The following is a 21,021-nucleotide window of genomic DNA, read 5'->3' as shown; positions in this document are numbered from 1 at the left end:
AATCCAGGTTGACACAGGGAAATGTTCCATACACAACCGGTGTCATAGTGGAAGGACCCACTCACTCCCCACCAGGAACGGATATACCCGCGGGGGAGAGCCAGGTGCCATAAAGTCGACGTTGTTTAGCCAGACCATCTCCAGTGAATGTTTACATATGCCCGGGGCAAAAGAGAAAGCAATGTGCAAGCAGTCCTTTATTTGCTAGGGGATGTGTTGGTTTTTTTTTTAAGCACTTTTATTGAGATATATTCACCTACCATACAATCCATCGAAAGCATACAATCAATGGCTTCTAGTATAATCACAGAGTTGTCCTTTCATCACCACAATCAACTTTAGAACATTTTCATTACTCCACAAGGAAAAACCCCACACCCCTTAGCAGCCACCTCTGAACCCCTCTGTCCTTCCCCAGCCCACATTACCACCACTCTCTGTCTCTGTAAATTTATTTATATTTACATTTCCTATTGTATGCAATCATACAATGTGTAGTACTTTGTGTCTGTTTCTTTCACCTAGCATAATTTTAAAAAATATTGTGATTTTTTAAATTAGAGAAGTTGTAGGTTTACAGAAAAATCATGTAAAAAATAAAGTGTTCCCATATACTCCCCATTGTTGACACTCTATGTTACTGTGGTACTTTGTACAGTTGATGCAAGCATATTAACATGTTACTGTTAAGTATAGTCTATAATTTACATTAGGTGTATTTTCCTATATACCACCCTATTATTAACACCTTGTAATAGTGTCACATGTTTGTTATAATTCATGAAAGAACATTCTTATATTTGTACTATTAACTACAGTCCTTCATCCACAGCAGGGTTCACTGTGATATACAGTCCCATGAAGAAACAAATTTTTGATGCCCTCACAATCAGGTGAAAAAACAGGACAATAATAATTGCTGATAGTAATTTGTACAGCACTTTACAGTGGATGAGGCTCTGAGCACATCTTTCACTCTCACAGCAACCCTGTGAAGTTGGGCTCAGTTCTTATCCCTATCTTGTGGGTAGAGAAACTGAGGCTGGCAGAGGCTAGCTCACCCACCCAAGGTCTCCCAGCCTGTAAATTTCAGTAACTCTCCCCAGGAGGCAGGCTGACCCCAAGCATGGGTCTGTTTTCTAACCAAATCATGAATCTGTCTGGAATAAGAGCATTTAGTAGACTTATAAAAGACTCACAGTCTCTAAAAGGCCTTAAGAAAAACCCTGCCCAGGAATAAGTGGGAAACAAGTTTTAACATTGACAAGGTTTCATATTATTTTTACTAACAGGCCTTCCACATGTGTAGTATATTTTATTTTGTAAAGCATTTTTATAACTATTACTCTTTTATCCTAAAAATCTGTCATAAGCCTCTCTGAACATATAAATTTATCTCAAAGGTTATGAGGCCATATGTGGGTGATTTCATCTGTAAGGTGCTATACAAAGGGTGTAATAATCTGCCATAGCCAAGTCCCGTGATTTATGCAAAGAAGAATTATAAGTGACTTCAGAAAGCTCTGGATGCTGTGATTGTCCAACAAGGAGATGACCCAGGGCTCACATTTGGAAATCAAGGAGCAGAGGACAAGCTGGACCCCCTGGCCCATCCTCTCCTGCAGTGGATTATCTCTAGCCACAGGACACCCATTGCCAATCTACCCCTCAGCAGGTGGAAGTTCGTGCACACCACCCACCAGTCCCGCCTGCTGAGCAGCCCTCCTGCCAAGGAGGCTCCACTCTGGATGGCTGGGGGGCCCTACAGCAGCACCTTTGCCTTCCACGCACCCCCCCCCCCCCCCGCTGAGAACCAGCATTTGATCCTGCACAAAACGGCAGGGATGGGAAAAGGACAGCAAGTGTGCCCTCCAAGAGTGAGCTGGTCCGGAGATAAAACAGGATGAATTCCATCCCCCAGACCCAGTCCATTCAGTTGAGGTTCCTGCAGTCGGAATCTAAACCGAGATTACACGTAAGCACCCCCAGAAGCATGGAGCATCCGTGCCCTGTGCCTGAATATGTCTGCACATGGTTCTTTGTATATGAGGATGGTCAGGTGGGTGACACCAGCATTAAGGCCCAGGACCCCAAGATACAGAAGGAAATCCTATGTGTGATCAGAACTCAGGTTTACACAAACTGAGAGAGCTCTGGCTTCCTAACACCTCCACCCCCCAGGATCCATCTCCCCTCATGGAAGAACTTAGGAACAGCAGGTGAGGCTATCCTGAGAAATCAAGGGACCATTATCAAGGGCAAGAAAAGGATGGAAGAGGCAGCCTTCATGGAGACTGACCCAGGAACCATTCCACATTCGGATGGCCCAGACTGACTTCCAAACCCTGATTTTCCCAGTATTCTTCACCCTGTTTGTAAATAAAACAATAAAACAGAAATGCTGTAGACTGGGGGGAAAAAGAGGCAATGGAAGCTGGTGGGAAAAACTCAAGGTTGAGAATCAGAAGACCTAATTGGGGATGCACTGGGAAAAACAACCTCTTTGTGCAGCTCTGGGTGTCACTTGGTGACTTAGGCAAGTTACTCAACCTCTCTGTGCAAATTACTTAACGTCTCTGTGTCTCGGGTTCCTCATCTTTAAAATGGGGATAATAATAGTACATTTGCTTTAGAGGGATATTGTGAAAAGTGAGTTAATAATGCTTAAAGTGTTGAGAAGGATCCTGGGTACTTGGGAAGCACTATGTGTGTTGGCTATCACCATCACTACTACCAACAACAACACTAACACCAACACCAACAACACTAATACCATCACCAACAACTACAACCCCATCACCACCATTACCACTACGACCACCATCCACCACCATCACCACTGTTACTACCACCATCACCACCATTATCACCATCACCAACACCAATACCACCATCACCACCATCATCAACAGCATCACCACTACCACTGCTACCACTTGTGGTGGTTTGGAGCTATGTACCCCAGAAAAACTTGTTCTTAGACCTGGTCCATTCCTGTGGGTATGAATTCTTTTGATGAGATTATGTCAGTGAGGGTGTAGCCCAGCTGAGTCAGGAGAAGTCTTAATCTTATTACTGAAGGCCTTATAGGGAAGTATATACACACATACACACACACACACACACACACACAGAGAGAGAGAGAGAGAGAGAGAGAGAGAGAGAGAGAGAGAAGGCCAGAGGGAGCAGCCAGAATGTCAAGGGAATCCCAAAGAGAAGGGAAAAGCCAGGAGAGGCCGCCATGTGCCTTGCCATGTGACAGAAAAGCCAAAGACCAAGGATCATGAGCAGCCAGCCCCAAAATGCCATAATCTTTGGGGAGAAAGCATCATCTTGATGATGCCTTGATTTTGGACCTTTCCTAGCCATGAGCCAATAAATCCTCATTGTTTAAGCCAACCCATTGCATGGTATTTTCTTTGGCAGCCAGAGAACAAAAATGCCACTATTACTACCACCAACACCACCGTCACCGTCATCAAAAGTTTACTGTATGAAACCCACCTCTCCCCTTCACCCCAGCCATACTTTATGGATTAAATGATAGAGTGCATGTTAAAGTGTTGGCATTTTTGTGCAGAATTCAGGGCATAGTGCTGTAGCTGCAGTGCTGTTTATTGTCAGTTGCAAAGCTGGGCCAGGGGAGGTGCCACCAGCAGAGTGCTCCTCGGAGAAGGCAGCTCTCTCACCATTGCCCTGCTTCCTCACAGGCATTGCCCTCAGTGCACTCCCCATGTACCTGAGTGAGATCTCACCCAAGGAGATCCGCGGCTCTCTGGGGCAGGTGACTGCCATCTTCATCTGCATTGGCGTGTTCGCTGGGCAGCTGCTGGGCCTGCCTGAGCTGCTGGGAAAGGTAAGTGTGGCTCACGGCCAACCACAGCTGTTCTCACTGATGCCATCTTCTCAGCTCGCTTATGTCCCTCAGGGGCCAAGGATTACCCAAATTGAACTCTTCCTCCAAAAGCTCGTTCCCAAGCCTGGGATTTCCTAGGGTTTCAATTCTTATATTTATTAGAGGAAAAAAGTTGTGGTGGATACCCTTGATTGTGTTTGATTCTTTCAAAATTTAGGACATAAAGAATATGCAACAAATTTAAACCTTGCAGAATGTTCAAACCCACCTGCATTGGTACTATTTAGGGCTTTTTTCTTTGTTTATACAAACTTATATATGCAAATATAGTTGGTTGTTTTTTTCCCCCCAAAATGGAATAATGCCACACGTTGTTCAGCAGCTTACTGTTTTTATTTCATACATTTTGGGTGTCTTTCCAAAATATTTTGCTTAGATCTACCTCACTCTTGAGTCTTTCTTTGCTAAATATATATCTACACCATCTTCTGCTTTTGAAATAGGCTGGTCTGAATTTGAATTCCAGTTCAACCATTTTCTAGCTGTGTGGTTACCTTACCTCTCGGAGCCTCAGTGTTCTACCCTGTAAAATGGATGCAGTAAGAGCTCTTGCAAAGAGCATTTGTGAGATAATCTGAGAAAACACTTAGCACAGCATTTGGCTTTGTTAAGGGTTACCAGCTCTGGCAAATAAAAACAAGTTGAGTAATAATCAAAAGATGTTATACCAGGCTGAACACCACCATATCACCATGTTTGCACGTCATCCCTGTCTTCTCCAAAATGTCTCCTTGCTTCATAATTGTCCATCTCCTTTCCCACCAACAACCTTCCTCTCCTCGGGTCACAGAACTCAATAGAGAGGAGTGCAAACCATCATATTCAATTAATTCCCACCAAGGTGACTTAGAGAGTCGAAAGGACTTGAGGGTTTTCTTTTTCTTTAAGTTTATTGAGACAGTGATACCAGGAGCCACTGGTGGGAAGAAAGAAAGTGAGACAGAGAAATGAAGAGAAGCCGAGAAGAGCAGGGAGCAGGTGGCCTACCATGGGCAATGGAGATTGATCCCAAAGGGAGCCTCTAGGAGCTAGTGTAGAGCTCTGGGGTTCTCCCAATGAGGCCCGAGGAAACTAGGACATTGTCATCAGCAGGTCCCAGCAGTGTTGGATGAGGGCTGCTCCCAGAGGCATGAAATCCCAGCACTTCCAGCCTGCCATGTGTGAGCCATGTGGGCTCCAGTTGCTACAAAAAGCAGTGTCAGAGAGTCACATGGTTTCCAATTGGAAGCCTTTGGGTCATCCCACATGGGATAGTGAGAGATGAAAGGGATATGACTGGGCACTGACAGTGTCCATCACGGTGGGGTTTTATATCCTGGGACATGGGATGCTAGAATGCAGATAATACAGTGGGTGCCACTGGGGCCAGAGAAGCCACCATGTCCCCATGTGGATAAAATATGTGTACATGTATGTATGTACATACACACAGATATGAACATATAGACATCCATTCATTTATCCATTCATTGACCTACTACGTGCACAGCCCTGTTCACAAGGAAAGCAAAGATGAGTAAGGCAGGGTCTCTACCCTCAGGGACATCATGACATTGAGCCAGGAAGGAGCACTTCACCCAGGTTGGGGTGGAATCAGGAAAGGCTCCCCAGAAGAGTGGCCTCTAAACTGGGCCTTGCAGGGTGAGTAGGAGTTAGGTGGTGAAGGTTGCATAGAAAGGGAATGAGTAAAGAAAAGGCCCTGATGTGGGGAAGACCCTGTCGAAGAATTCAGAGTGGCCTGTGGCTTGTGGGAGGAGGAGAGATGAGGCGCCTCCCAGGGCGTGGCTGAGCTGCGGTGGACTTTGTCCTGGGGGAAAAGGGAGCCCTGGGAGGGACTAGAGCAGGGGAGTGCCAGGGGAGATGTGTGTTAGAAGATGGCTCTGTGGGGTTGGGGCAACAGGTGTGGACCAGGATGAGAAGGGTGAGAAGGAAGAAAAGAGCCCTTCTCTGTTGCACATGGCAAACCACAAGGCCTCAGGAGGTGGCCATGGAGAGAGAGCAGGGGGCAGGTTCAAGACTAATGAAGAAGCAGAGGCCATGGGACTTGCTGACTGATGATCCAGTCAGGATGAGGGGTGGGGAATGGCGGATGATCCCAGGAATGTAGAGGACCCCCTTTCCACTTGCTCGGGAAAGGGGGGAGGGGGGAGGGGAGAGACTGAAGCACTGATGATTATTGAATGTCCACCACCCGCCAAAGACCATTTTAGTCCCTTGAACGCCTCACAACAGGCAAAACCATCCCTGCTATGGAGCTAACTGTAGCAGGAGCCGCAGAGAAACAAATGTAACAAATGACCACATTAGACAGTGTTTCTCAGTAAGCCATTCAAATCCTCACAGGTACTTTGTGAGGCACCCTTAATCTATAGTCAGGGAAACTGAAGTTGGGAGAGATAAGAAACAAAACTATTTTTTAAAAAAAGGATATATATATACTGAAACCAGAACCCAGAACCTGGGTCTGACCCCAAGCCCATGGATGGTGCATGTCTTATACAGGCAAGAATGAAACACACGTTTCTCTGTGAAGTAGGAGCCTAAGCAAGGGGGGGCTGATTCTTCATTCCAATGACTGGGCATCACTAACCTTAGAGCCAGGCCCCTTTCTTGGTCAGTGGAAGGTTTTCTTAGCTGGGTCATCAAGCATGGCAGCCACATGATGATAGGCTATTGGAAGCTGGTGGACATGTATGACTTTTTTTTTTTTTTTTATCTTCATTTTATTGAGATATATTCACATACCACGCAGTCATACAAAACAAATCGTACTTTCGATTGTTTACAGTACCATTACATAGTTGTACATTCATCACCTAAATCAATCCCTGACACCTTCATTAGCACACACACAAAAATAACAAGAATAATAATTAGAGTGAAAAAGAGCAATTGAAGTAAAAAAGAACACTGGGTATCTTTGTCTGTTTGTTTCCTTCCCCTATTTTTCTACTCATCCATCCATAAACTAGACAAAGTGGAGTGTGGTCCTTATGGCTTTCCCAATCCCATTGTCCCCCCTCATAAGCTACATTTTTATACAACTGTCTTCGAGATTCTTGGGTTCTGGGTTGTAGTTTGATAGTTTCAGGTATCCACCACCAGCTACCCCAATTCTTTGGAACCTAAAAAGGGTTGTCTAAAGTGTGCGTAAGAGTGCCCACAAGAGTGACCTCTCGGCTCCTTTTGGAATCTCTCTGCCACTGAAGCTTATTTCATTTCCTTTCACATCCCCCTTTTGGTCAAGAAGATGTTCTCCGTCCCATGATGCCGGGTCTACGTTCCTCCCCGGGAGTCATATTCCACGTTGCCAGGGAGATTCACTCTCCTGGGTGTCTGATCCCACGTAGTGGGGAGGGCAGTGATTTCACCTTTCAAGTTGGCTTAGCCAGAGAGAGAGGGCCACATCTGAGCAACAAAGAGGCATTCGGGAGGAGGCTCTTAGGCACAACCATGTATGACTTTTAAAATTTATTTTGAATGCTTTGCTCATTTTAAAAATTGTGATAAAACATACATCACATAAAATTTACCATTCTAACCATTTTAAAGTGTGCAATTCAGTGGCATTTTGTATGACCATATATTTTAGCCCAGCCAGGTCACCTCAGAGACATCTGCTCCTATTCTTTTATTATCAACACTTGTAAGTTGTTATGGTGATGATTTTGTTTTTCTGTTTTGCATTTGACATTAGCAACTGTCGTATGCATGACATTTCTAGATGAATGCAAGCATGTTGAAAACAGACTTCTTACCAAAGTGAGGTCTCACATTCGAGAGACTTTTACCTTTTGGTTTTTAAGATGTTTAAAAACTCTAAAAATAAACATCTGTGTGACAATAAAAAAACATAATAACAATTACAGCCTCAGTTTATTGGGCATAAATATATATTTTAAAGTCAGTGAACAGTACTGTCATCCTCTATGGATAAAATAAACAAATATCAGCCTCAGTATAGCCAAAGCTTTTTCCTTTGGTGGTACTTCCAAATCCCTTATTGCTCATCAAACTCCTCTTTTGTATGTCAGTATCAGGTTCTTTCTGCAACTTGAGTCCCCAGGTCTTCCTTGCATCTCTGTCTTCTCTCTTCATTCATTCATTCAACGTACTTGTTGAACACTGAGGTGGATGCTGGAGCTACAGCTTGGAGCACGTTAGGGACTGCTCATCTTTATGATGCTCACCAAGGACTATGTGACATTGGCCAATTCACTCTACCTCTCTGAGCCAGTGTCCTGAGCATGGCCACATGTCCCAAAGCCCCAAGTCCTGCTCAAGGGTGACTTCCTCTGGGAAAGTATCTATAGCAAATTGTGACTCTATTTAAAGCATCCTCAGAACACCCGGTACACATACCTGTCTCATGATGTTCTGTATCTGTATCTTTCCCCTCCAGTAGATCACATCTTACTGATGAGTATGCACACAAGGCCAAGAGGTATCAACATTTATTTAATCATTCAACAAATAATTAGAAAGCTCCTACTACCTGCCAGGTGCTACTCCAGTTGCTGGTGATGGAGCAGTGAGGAAAACATACTTCATCTCTGCCCTTATACAGCTCATAGGAGAGACAATTATGCACCGATCACCAGTGATGGGGAAAAAGGGTAGGGCTGTAACCTAGAGTACGGGCTGGTTTTCCTGTGGAAGTAACATTTAAACTCATATCTTGAGGATGTGTAGGCTCCACACAGGCCAGGACTGGATCCCAGCTAAGACGGGGGCCCTTGCACTGGTCCAGCAGAGAGATGCTAGTAGTTTGCATAGAGAGGTGGCTGGGGAACAAGAGAGGCTGACGAGATTGAGAGAGGTGAGTGAGCGACGGGAGGTGGTATCAGAGGAGAAAGAGTCTGGGATAACTCCCTGGGGCCTGGCTGTTGCAGCCAGGTAGATTGGGGGTTCCGGATGCTGAAATAGGGAGGCAGAGAACAGGAGCAGCTTGCAGGGGAGGAGACAGCCAGACCGCTAAGATGAACTGCCCCAAGTCACAGAGCAACTTGAAAGTAGAGTTGATTTGAGGACCCAGGTACCTGGATTCCCGGGCTGGTGTCCTGTGTCCCCATAACTACAGGACTTATAGCCTGTGAAGATAAAGAAGAAAGGAACTTAGATGATGCTTGTGAAGGAGCACAACCCAGGTTCACCAAGCCCCACACTGGATGGGGTACCAGTGGACCCTGTGGGGTGTCTTATCCTATCAGACTGGAATTTTCCAGTGAGTCTTGATCTTGTCTATGATGATGTGTGAATATTCAGTAAATGTCTATCTCCTCCTCCTCCTCCTCCTCCTCCAATTTTTGCTTTAGGATGGTGGATATGGGGTCTGGTACAGGAAAGAATGTTAAATGAGAATTTTTCACTCATTTCTTTGGGATCTGTGATGTTCCAGCCAAGTGAGATCCAAAGTTATCTCATTGTGTGTCAGAATTTCATTTTCTCTGTTTTAACTAAGCTCCTATTAAAAAAAAATTAAGAGATAAAAGCTGTGCCAAGATGCAGGCAATCACCTTGAAATGCTGAGGCTGGAGGTTTTAGAATAGGCCCCCAGAAGGCAAGAGAGGGAAGTGGAGAAGTAACGCTGCCTCCATGAATCCAATCAGACATGTCATAAAACGTTGTGTGCACATTTATGTGACATTTTATGCTTCCAAAGGATTTTTTTAAACATATTAATTAGCAATTTTCCCAGCAAAGACAAGAAGAAAGGAACTTAGATGAAAATTGTAGGCAAAAGTATAAGAGAAACACGGGAACAACTTGAAGCCATAAATGAATAATTCTGTATGCTCAGGAGAACGTCAGTTCTGGATGAGGTATCAGGCCAAGGAAAGACAAGTGGGAGCTCAGAGTTAATCATTGTTCTGATGGGCAGAGACTTCACATACGACATCCATCCATTTTGTTCCAATTATAAAAACATTTTGTACTTGATTTAGAATATTTGGAATATATATAAAAAGGAAGTAATTCTGCTGTTAGGGGAGGCAACTGCTTTTATTATTTTGGTCCAGTTTTTTCAGGTTTATATGTATCTGTTATGCAATTCAGATAATATTGTATTTAGCTCTGTGTTTTGATTTTTAAAATCACCTACCATCACATCAAAATCATTTCTTTTATCAAGAAGGTTTCTGTTTAAACATGTATTTTTAAAATAGCATAAAGATAATTTTCAGTGTTAGCATTGTATACCACCACAAAGGTGTGCTATAACTATTCTACATTATTGAATGACTTTGCTGTGTCTGAATTTTTGCTAATGTGTATAATATTGAAATAAGCATTTTTTCAAAAATCTTTTGAATCCTTTGATCTTACTTGTTAGATTTTTTAATATTGTGATGGATCCATATCCATTGTATATAATTGGAAGAAGTTAGAAAGTAAGAACAAAAATTTCTATATATCAACATTTGGGGATAAAATAACATTTTTTATATTTCTTTCCATTACTTCTTATACATATAATCTTACAAACACATAATTGGGTTCATTCCATATAACATTTTGTGTATTGATTTTTTGCAACATTACATTATGTACAAGTCATTAAATTTTTTTCCGGGATAATTTTAATAATTGTATAATATTCCATTTTATGAGTATCCATAATTTATAATCATTGATTTTTTTTAAATTTTCTGGACATTTGGATTTTTCTAGTGTTTATTCTTGAAACATTGCAAACGTGGGATGAACAATCTTCTACATAAAACATTACTCAAATCTCTAATTTATTCAGTTAGTATAGAGCCCAGAAATAGAAACAATGGATCAAAGAACATACATATTTAATACATTATACATATTGTCAAAATTTCCTCCAGAGGCTGCCTCGATTTACTTACATTCCCACCAGCAGGGGACAAGTGTGTGTGTCTCATTGTACCCTTGTCAGCCTTCAGCATTTAATTACTCTGATGTTTGACAGGAGGAAACAAGGGCGCGTCAGAGGACAGGACACGGAACAGTGTCCAACTATCAGCTCTGGGTGATGGCTGAGCGTGTGGGCTCTGATGCCAGACTGCCTGGGTCTGCATCCCAGCGTCGCCACTCACTGGCTTTGGGGCCAGGAGGAAGTTTTACTGAGACTTCTGAGCCCGTTTCCTTACCTATACTATGGGATTAATTAAGGCACCTACTTCAGGGTATTCTGTAAGGCTTGCGGAAGGAAATACAGTAAATTCTCGTTATTTGAGGCAGTTTGAACCATTGCTCCTATGGCAAATACAGGGTTAGGTTCTGGTGAGATTCTGGGCACATTTTCATCAACTGATTGATAAATCTTCATATCTTTTTGCTTCCTCCTTAAGTTTCCAAGCAATTGATTCCCTAGGAAGTTCTTTTTTCACCAGTCTTTTGAGGCCAGCCCTATGAAACCCCGTATACAAACAGTATCACTGCTTTCCAAACATTTTAGAGCAACATTTAAACACTGTTTGTAGCATGAGAGCTGAAACAAGAAGGCAGAGCGTCTCCTTGTTGGACTTCAGCTGGGAACATGTGTGAAAGTTGGGGGACTGAAATTTTTTGCCCCCCCCCATCATACATGTCCATTAGTGACCACAAATAACCATGAATGCACATGAAATCACAGACAATGAGGATGGACTGTATGGGCCAAGCACTTGGAACAGTGCCTCGAGCTGCGCTCTCTCGATGCTAGCCATTATCTCATTTAATTCTTGTAGCAGTACTTGGAAATAGGTGTTGCTGATTTCTGTTTTACAGATTCAAATTCATTCTCAGTGAGTTTAATGATCAACCCAATATCCACAACAAGGAGGCAGCAGCCCAGTTGGGGTCCAGGATTCCTGGACTTCTTTCCATCACTTGGCCGGGGGACCAAGGTTCTGAGCTGTTTTGGGGGAGCAAAGAGGGAAATCTCCAAAGTTCCAAGTCCTGGTATAGGAAATCAGGCAAAGCAGGACTTCTCAGTCTCACATTTTTCTCACGTGGCCTCAGACCCTGAATGTGTGAAAGTCTTCCATTTCTGTGAACTTTCTGACCTAGAATTTCCTGGACTTCATTCAAGCCCAAGAAGAAAAGAACTTTTGATTTTTTTGTGAAGAGAGGATAAGAGGAAGCCTATTCATTCTTGCCAAAGTTATTTCAAACTCCAGACAACCCAACAATATTCTCACCTGATGAGAATTGTCTTTATTCTCCAGTGTCTTGGAAATCACACCTTTCTTCTTTGAAATGAAGAATCGCCTTTCTGGGCATGACCCAAATATTTCTATAGCCCAAGAAAATGTTCAGAGGAGGCGGGAGCAGCCGTTCAATGAATTTCCTTTGAAGAGAAATAGGAAAAAAGAAAATTAGAGATGGTCGCCTTAGAATTCCTCCTGCTTCTTCAGAGTTTCTCACAGGTTGATGTCCCAACTCCTTCAAATGACATTCTGAGCTCTGAAACTTTATTTTTAGGTGACGTAGGCTTTCCAGTGGGGCAGTGGTAGTCCCATTAGCTTCCTGCCTAAGCTGTGATTTATAGTCTTCCTCTCAAACAATAGAAAAATTAATTTTGTTCTGTGCAGAAAGGCTCAGACCATTTGTAAAGTTAAGGCTCATGACTGAAAAAAGTAAGGGTTAGGGATTATTTAGTGACCACAGCTTTGGCAGAAGGCTGCAATGTGGGGGTCCTCAAAGTGTTACCCCTAGACCAGCAGACATCAGCATCACCTGGGAAGGAATTTGTTAGAAATGGAAATTGTCATCCCCACCTGACCAGTTTCTACTAAATCATAAACTCTGGGCTAAGGCCCAGGAATCTGTGTTTTAACCAGCCTTCCCGGTGATTCTGATGCCCGCTTAAGTATACAAACTCCTGGGGGTGGGGTAATTCAGAATAAAGACTGGCACCAACTTACTGTTCCCTCACTTACTTGCTCTGCGACCTTCGGTAGGTTACTTAACCTCTCTGTGCCTCATTATCTTTGTCAGTAAAATGGAGATAACGGTACAGCTCTCTGGGTCGTTGTGATGATGAGATGAATAGTTATTAGACAATTCCTAGCACACAAGAATCACTCACCAGATATTAGCTCTATTTAGCATCGTTGTGCAAGGCATGTTGTGGGCACTTGAAATGCATTACCTCATTTCATTCCTGGAAGACCCCCCCACCCCATGGTTGGTAGCACCATCCCCATTTTACACAGGAGGACTCTGAGGCTCTGAGAAGGTCAGGCTGAAACAAAGAGAAGGACCAATAAGAGGGCTTATGGGTCAGAGTGCAGTCCAGGAATCTTCTGGAAGGAGTGCCCGACCCTCCGCCTGGTTTAGAGGTCTCGGCAGGAAGGAGCATTGGCTGAGATGGAGATTCTACGGGGAAATACATGATGTGTAAATCCAGAGTGTTGTCTAATTTCAAGTCCTTTTGCTTATGCAGGTAGATCCAAAACTGGCTTTAATAAATCCTCAGCACCCCCTTTATGTCTAAAACAGTTGTGGAGTGTCACCCTTCCATAGTCATCGCTGACTCTCTGATTTCTCCATGGTGGGGTTCCTGACCTGACTTCAGTCTGTACTTCTCACCCGCCCGCCCCTGCATCTCACGTGCAGCTGAGCCTGACTCTTTGGGGAGGGGGGTTCCCCAGAATCTTCACTTTTAACAGATTTCCAGAGGTGATTCTCACATGCACAGAAGGCAGGCGAAGCTGTTCTGTCGGTCCCATTCCCTGACCACGCAACGTGAGGTCCAGCCTCTGCCTCTGCTGGTCCTTCCTCTGGAACCGCCACCCCCCACCGCCTCCTGTCATCCTTCCAGGCCCAGCGAGGAGGGCTCCCCTGCTGAGGCCCCTTCTCTGCTGTCAGCCACTAGAACCCGTCATTGCCACCTGAGGATTCCTGCATGGTGCACCTCAGTTAGAGACATCCTCTGTTTTATTTCATGGTCAAAGTGGTCAAAGTGTCATTTGCCCGGGGTCCCTCCCAGGACCTAAGGTCAGGGGTCACATCCTCATCACCACAGACGCCACGGTGGGTTCTGCAATGCAGAGATGCTCCTGGATCAGGAGGGAATGAGTACATTCTCCTTTACCTTGGAATTACAAAGTAGACCCTGACTCAGTTAGCTTCTGAGAACACAAACAGACACTGCACCCTTACCTGCTTGTGATGTGTGTGGGCAAGACTCAGGCCACTGGGCAAATCACCACTCTTGACCTTGAGCTCATCATCAGTAAATGACGGGGGTGTATTAAAATAGCTCCAGGGCTTCTGTCTGCTTGAGCTTCTGGCTTGACAGCTGAGGCTGCATGGTTGTGGGGCCCTAGGGCTGGGGGCTCTTCAGCCCCTCGGTCAGTTCAGGTGGGGTCTCTATCAGAGAGCAAGGAAGGTTGAAGCAAAGATGAATTTAATCGTTCTTGAAGTTCTGTCATCTGGAATTTTAAAGAAAGGCTTTTGAAGCTTGCCTGAACTTTGCTTTCCTGTTTACGATACAGCCAAAGGCGGATGATTAGTTTGGCAGCGCTCCGAGACGGTGGCCTGGGAGAGGGTGTGGGAAGCGAGAAAGGACTTCCTGAGCCCCGTGGAGGAAAGATCTGCAGTTCCTGCTCCATGACTCCGGGGTCCTGGCAGGCAGGCTGGCATCACCTCGGGGCGAGGCCTTGAAAGCAGAATGAGTCAGCAAAGGTCAAGCAGAGAGGGGGGCATTAGCATTGCCAGTCACCAGGCCCTGAGCTCCGATAGCTGTGCTAAGAGCTGGAGTTCACTTGGATCTGGCTCCGTTCTACACAATTCCCACATATTAACTCACATAACCCATGACCCTGAGCTAGGTGCCATCGATAACGCCCCCATTCCACAGATGAGGACACTGAGGCACAGAGCGACAAAGAAACCTGTTCAGGGTCACCCAGCTGGTGGGTAAAGAGCTAGAACTGGATGCAGGCATGTGGGTGCCAGGGTCCTTGCTGTGGCCAGTTTGGCCTTTATAGAGTAGAACCTGGCCCAGCAGAAATGCTTATAACAAAAGGCCCCTGCCCACGGCCAGCCCTTACCATCTGCTTGGTCTCCTTATAACGTTTCCTTCCACAAATGCTTCTGAGCAGCAAAGACTCCCCCTCCCCGCCCCACTCCAGGATTTTGGTCATTTAGTCACAATCCCCATCTCACAGGGCTGTTGAAAATTCAGGGCTCTTTCTGCAAGGGTCATTCCATCTTCCCTGGAGGAGGGCCGTGATTAGACCCATTTCTAAGAGGAGGAGGCCTGTCTCAGAGAAGCAGCCTCTAATTCTGGGCTGCACAGCTGGCAGGGTTGGGGGGATTTTACCCTCAACACTGTGGCCACCAGGCCCAGTCCCTGTCAACGGCACTTGCAGTGACCACTGTCCTGAGCCTGGCTGTTCCCCAGATGCCCACGTGGGTGCTGTGAACTCTTATGTGGTCCTCGTGCAGGGATGGGACACCACGACTGAGCCTGGGGAGGCTGAGCCACCCTTGGATTCCTTCCCACCTCTGATTTGTTTGCCCGTCATTTACAAGCCGCTCAGTCCCTCTGATTCCCACTCGTTTGGAGGGGTGGTGGTGGGTGGGATCATCCTGAAGCTGCAGCGCTGGGGAGATTAGCCGGTGGAGTCCGAGGCCGAGAATTTGCAAAAAGTGTATACTCTGTGTCCAGCAGTGGATTTTATCTACATCATCTCATGTAATCCTTGGCTGGATCTGGGAGGTTGGTTCTATCATCAGTCCCATTTTACAGATTAGATAATGAAGACCCAGAGAAGGAAACCTTGCCCAAAGCTATGTGGCTGGGGACCTCGGACGAGAATTTGAACCCCGGGAGGCGCTGTTAGTGCGTTTTGTGGGTGGAGTCTCTAGTGCAGCACCTAGCACCTCCCCCTTTCCGGAGGGGTCGCCGCGTGTCAGGAACTGTGCTAGGCTCTTCCTGGCATCATCTCATGTAACCCCCACGACGCACAGCACTCCTGTAGGACGTGCCTGCTATTCTTATACCCATTCTGCAGATGAGCAAACCCGCTCCTACCGGGGCTGGAGAATAGTGCCCAAGGTCACGCAAAGAGTAGGTGCGGAGCCAGGATTCAACCCAGGCAGTCTGGCCCGAAGCTCGTAATCATCCTGTATCTATAACCAAAGCAGGCTGGCCCGGGACTCCCGCCTCGCCGGGAGCTGCGGGGCGGGGCGGGCACGCCGGGTGCAGCGCCCGGGCGCGGGGCGCAGGGTTCTGGGGCCTCGCGGCGATGCGTCCAGATGCGGCCGGTCGCCGGCGCCCTCTGGTGTCTGCAGCGGACACGGGGCCCAGTTCCCCGGACCGGTTTGCGGATTAGCTACCAGTTCATTCACTCCACAAATATCTAATGAGCGTCTACTGTGTGCCTGGCGCTGTTCTAGGCTCTATCCAGAAGCGGCCCAAAACAGACAAGGAGCCCTGCACCCTGAACTTTGCTTCTTAGTGGAGGAAACAGATAAGACACAAACCAATGTCTAAAGCCAGATAGTGATGGGTGCTGTAAGGCTGGACAGAGCAGGGAGGAGGTGGGGAGTGGGCGGGGAGGCTGTTTTAGGCCGCATAGTCAGGGAAGGCCTCTCTGAGGGGGCAGCATTTGGGGGGAGACGTGAATGAAGAATGGGAGTGGCCCAGGCAGGTGCCCCAGGCTCCCAGCTCTTCTCCCCAAGATATCTCTGCCAGTAGCCTTGACCTAACCCGGCACCTTCACGCTCCCTGCTGGTCCAGGCGATGGTCCCTGAAAGTCTCCTTCTCATTGATCCCATTCCCCTCCCCCTACCCCGCTGACTTTATCCCTCCTTGTCTCTCCTCTGGACGCCAGCAGTGCCTAGCTGATTGCTCTACCTCCTATATCCATATAATTTGGGTCAATTCATTTTCATTTGATCATTTGATGCTTATTGAGCATCCACAGTGCACCAGAGCCTGCAGAGCTGAGCCAGGCAAAGTCCCTGCCGGCAAGGAGCCTGCTGCCTGGAGGGACTGATGAGCGGCTCCAGGAAGCCTTCCTGGAGAAGGTGGTATCAGACTTGAAGCCTAGGAGACAATTAGTTTACCAGGTGGAGGGAAAAGGACCTATCATTCCAGGCAGAGGAAACCTCTAAGATACCTAAACACCCTTTATGCTCTCTCCCACCATCCGGTAATCCTCATTCCATTCTCTTGGCCTGGAATCACCTTTCCCCCCAACCCTCCAAGCCACGCCACTCAGCTTTCAAGAAAGGCCCAACTCAAACAAATCTAAACTCTGGGAAAGAAGAATAATTTTAAAATCCCTTCTGAAAGTAGAAATGAGTGGTTGGCCTGGTGCTCCTGACAAAAGCTTTCACTCTGCCCATTGAATTCTCAGGACAAGTGTTAGTCAAGGCTTTGGGGAAGGACTCTTTCTTCCTGCACCCCCTCTGGCTTCACCTTGGGGGTCACCTCCTCAAGGAGCAGGCCACTTGGTCATATTCACCTTTCTTCTCTCCCCGCACTGCCCGGCACAGGGGAGGCTTCACTAAACATTGTTGACTGACCAAAGTGCCTGACTGGGAAAACAGCCTCTTTTATAAGTTTAGTTGGATGGAGGGGGATATCTGGGACTGGAGAAGGGGGAAGCCTGTTTTCAAGACAGAAGTACCGGTTTTATTGCTCCAGCGCCGATCTGTGCAGTTCTCATGGAGTCCGAGCAGCTTCAGTAGGCGCCAGACCCCGGGGAGATGCAAATCCAAACATGACACTCCCGTAATTGACGAGGCCGATGTTGCTTTTGGCAGATTTCAGTGTTGGAACAGTAAGTCTCCTCTCACGCATGACTCTCTTCACCTCTGGGCTTCCCAAACACCGCCCACTGACAGCAGTTCCTTTCTGTACTATGAACGCTGAGTGGAGAATAATAGCACCCGATTAACCTTTGGTTCCTGCTCAGGTGGGTGTTGAAATTCGACAGTGCCTTGAAAGAAACCCCACCCCACCCCACCCCCAGCACCCAAGGACCTATCAAGTGAGACTCAGCCTCCCGCCGAGAGCCAGAACATTCCAGTTCCTTAGGCGCCAGGTGCGGTGCCGGTTGTGTAGCTAAATCGCAGCAAGTGGAACCTGAGAAGATAGAGAACATAGGGATTTGCTACCTAGAACCTCAAAGGGGGTGTGTGAAACACTGGGAAAATGCCCCAGATAAAAAACTACTCATTATTAGTTTCATATTTCTTTTAAAGCATATTTTAAATGATTTTAATTAAAATAATACATGCAAATGGTTAAGAAATCCACTACTACTAAAAGGCTTATAGCGAAAAATAGTCATCCATTGTTTCATCTCTTGAGCCCCCAGTCCTCGTCTTCAGAGGCAATCTCTTACAACTTTTAGCTATTTTGATCATTTGCCCATATTTAAAAGCAATTGTATATAACACTGCTTCTACATTCACCCATTTCATTGATGTCCTATTATAGTAGTTGAGGTCTTACACATCCTTACATCACCATCCTTCCCGTTCCCTTCCTCCATCTACCAAGAGAGTTGTAGCACAGTTTGTAACTAACTCACTAGTTAATATTGATATTATCATGACTGTGTCCCCTGATTACTTTCCTTTCTCATATGACTTTCTGTTTTTCTCTGGAGTTAATAATTTCTTTACTGTTATTTTCTCATTTGCTTAGTTTTCTATGTACTTATAGTTGGTTTTTTTATTCTTCCAAATGCTCTAACATTAAACACCTGGCAATACATTTGTAAAATGCTCAAATATATCACAGACAGTCTGTAGCTTCTATTTTTCTCGCCCAGCCCTCTGGCCTATTGCTTCCATCTAAATTGGTTGTATCTAGTCGTGATGCAAAGTGTCCTGGGATCCTTGAATTCTTTCCTGAGTAGGATCCACTGTTTCCTGGGTCCTGTGTCTTCCTCTTCCTGGTTTATTTCCTTGTTTTGCTGAATTATTTCCTCCAGCACCTTTCTGGGAAAACATGACAAACCTTTGGAAGTCCTTCTATGTCTGAAAATATCAGAATCTTCAATTTATACTCTGGATAGCTTGGCTGGATACAAAACTACTGGATGAATTTAATTTTCCTCAGAATTTGGAAGGCCTGGCTCCACTGTCCTCTAGAGTCTGGCATTCCTGATGAGAAATGTGATGCCTTTCTTATTCTCTCTGTTTGCTTTTAGAACCTTACTTTTATCTCCTATTTTGAAATTTCATAATTACGTCCTTTGGTGTGAGTCTTTTTTTCTCATCATGCTGAGTTCTCTCTAGTCTCAACCAAGCTATAGACTCATTTCCTTTAGTTAGGAGAACTTTTCTTAGGTCACGTCTCTGCAGATTCTCTCCCTTCCACTTTTCCATTCTATCTAAAAATCCTCACAGTCATATACTAGACTGACCCACTATGTTTTTCGTCTTTTCTCTCGTTTCCCCCATCTCTCTATCATTTTGTTCTTGTTTCTGGAAGATTTTCTCAATCTTATCTTCCAACTTATCTATTGCATTTTTGTTATTGTTATCATATTTTTAATATCCAAGAGCTTATTTTTTGCCTCTGTCCCTTTTTCATGACATCCTGTTCTTGTTTCTAGACACAGTGTCTACAGCTATATCTGAGAGGGTGGTGATAATGGGCTCTCCTGCCCAGTACATTTCATTCTGCAACTACATTTTCTGTCTTTGCTCTGGGTTTCTTTATTTTTTTGTTGGTTTGTTTTTGTCTCTCTCCTTTATGTTTGAGACTTTCTCAAATGTCTGGTTCTCCCATTCATATTTAAGAAGGAGTTGGGCAGAAGCTCTGGATGAGGGATGGGACTTCCCACAAAGGTGACCGGGGTGTGAACAGCAGTTTTAGGGAGACTTCCATCTGTCCACATGTGGATGCCTCTTCTCTAAACAAAACGGGAGATGCATGTGTTCTGGGGGCAGGTCAGGTGCAGGCAACCGAGGGCTCTGAGTTGAACATGAAGACCCTCACTTTATTCTCCTGTTTCAGTCTCATGCTTGATGCTGTGCTGGTGTGTATGTCCCTGAAGTTTCTGTGGTTCTGTTTATTCTGAGAATGAATGCATAGTCTTCTGTGGGGGAAGACAGCTGACTGGCTGCATGAGATGGGAAGAGGATGTGCGGTCTAAAGTTCCTTCACCCAGTCTCCATTTTCAGCCCAGGGCCTCCCTCCTGCTTTCAGTGGTGTTGAGATCCCCTCTGTGCTGAGCCACTCAGGGTCTGTGGGAGTGAATGTCCTCCCCTTCTCGGAGTCCCACAGGAACTCAGGTTGCCACTTCCTCCACTTTGCCAAAGTAGCTACCACTATGCCATCTTCCAGAATTGGGCTGAAACTCTCTTGCCCTCTGTTTCTGCTTCTCCCATCCTTCTGTCCTCATGGGATAATATCTTTGTAATTCCTGTAAGTACTCCCATTTTAGGAAAGGGAGAAGATAAACAGCTATGGGCAATCTGCCTGGTTTGTTAGGAAGTTTCCATATCTTCCTTCCTTCCTTCCTTCCTTCTTTTCTTTTTCTCCTTCAATACTCAGTGAATAGCACATGGAAGGCACCCAGGAAACTTCAAATAAGTAGATTTAGAATGATCAAATTATAAACTCCTAGACACTGAAAAATTTTCAAGGAAAACCCAGTCCCTTAATTTCACAAATGGGAGATTGAGGCTCAAACAGCACCCAACCTCTGCTGGAATGCCTCTGGTAACAGAGTTCTCACTACCTCCAGAGCAGTGGTTTGCAGGGGGTGATGTGCATCAGAGAGCCTCATGATACTTTAAAAAATCCAAATTCCTGAGAGCTACTGTATCAATCAAGTTCCTCCGGAGAAACAGAACCAATAGGATATAGATAGGTGGATGGATATGGATATATAATATGTAATACTATTTATATTGTATATTAAGAAATTTATTTTAAGTAATTGGCTCACTCAACTGTGGGTTGGCAAGTCCAGAATTCCTGGGGCAGGTTGGCAGGCTGCATACTCAGAAGGACTGGATGCTGAAGTCTTGAAGCAGAATTTCTTCTGGAAACCTCAGTATTTGCTCTTAAGCCTTCAACTGATTGCATGAGGCCTACCCACATTATCAAGTATAATCTCCTTTACTTAAAGTCAGCTGATTGTAGATGCTAATCCCCTCTACAAAATACC

At 45.4% G+C, this 21,021-nt stretch overlaps 1 protein-coding gene and 1 long non-coding RNA gene across 7 annotated transcripts in view; one reads left to right on the top strand and one right to left on the bottom strand.

The window, feature by feature from the left end:
• SLC2A9 (solute carrier family 2 member 9) overlaps positions 1 to 21,021 on the top strand; it is a 234,658-nt gene that overhangs the window by 50,618 nt on the left and 163,019 nt on the right. For all 4 annotated transcript variants that reach the window (XR_005215825.1, XM_037829396.1, XM_037829397.1 and 1 more), the window contains exon 5: positions 3,711 to 3,856. Coding sequence is in view for 3 of the 4 variants with exons in the window: in XM_037829396.1 (XP_037685324.1) it covers positions 3,711 to 3,856 (146 nt within the window). In the remaining variant the exon portion in view is untranslated. The remainder of the gene's footprint in view (positions 1 to 3,710; positions 3,857 to 21,021) is intronic.
• Positions 7,476 to 17,717, bottom strand: LOC119529222. Of its 3 annotated transcripts, none has more exons than XR_005215826.1 (4): positions 17,518 to 17,717; positions 14,036 to 14,534; positions 12,070 to 12,218; positions 7,476 to 9,006 (listed from the first exon to the last, which is right to left on the bottom strand). It is a non-coding gene; the product is annotated as an uncharacterized LOC119529222 (long non-coding RNA). The 3 variants fall into 3 exon arrangements; XR_005215827.1 differs by lacking the exon at positions 7,476 to 9,006 and adding an exon at positions 10,578 to 11,949; XR_005215828.1 differs by lacking the exon at positions 7,476 to 9,006 and adding an exon at positions 10,578 to 11,944.

Source organism: Choloepus didactylus, chromosome 3 (genome assembly GCF_015220235.1).
Source record: "Choloepus didactylus isolate mChoDid1 chromosome 3, mChoDid1.pri, whole genome shotgun sequence".
In the NCBI taxonomy this organism is placed as follows: Eukaryota; Metazoa; Chordata; class Mammalia; order Pilosa; family Megalonychidae; genus Choloepus; species Choloepus didactylus.
Note: the sequence above shows the minus strand (reverse complement) of the source record. Positions and strands in the feature narration are given on the sequence as shown.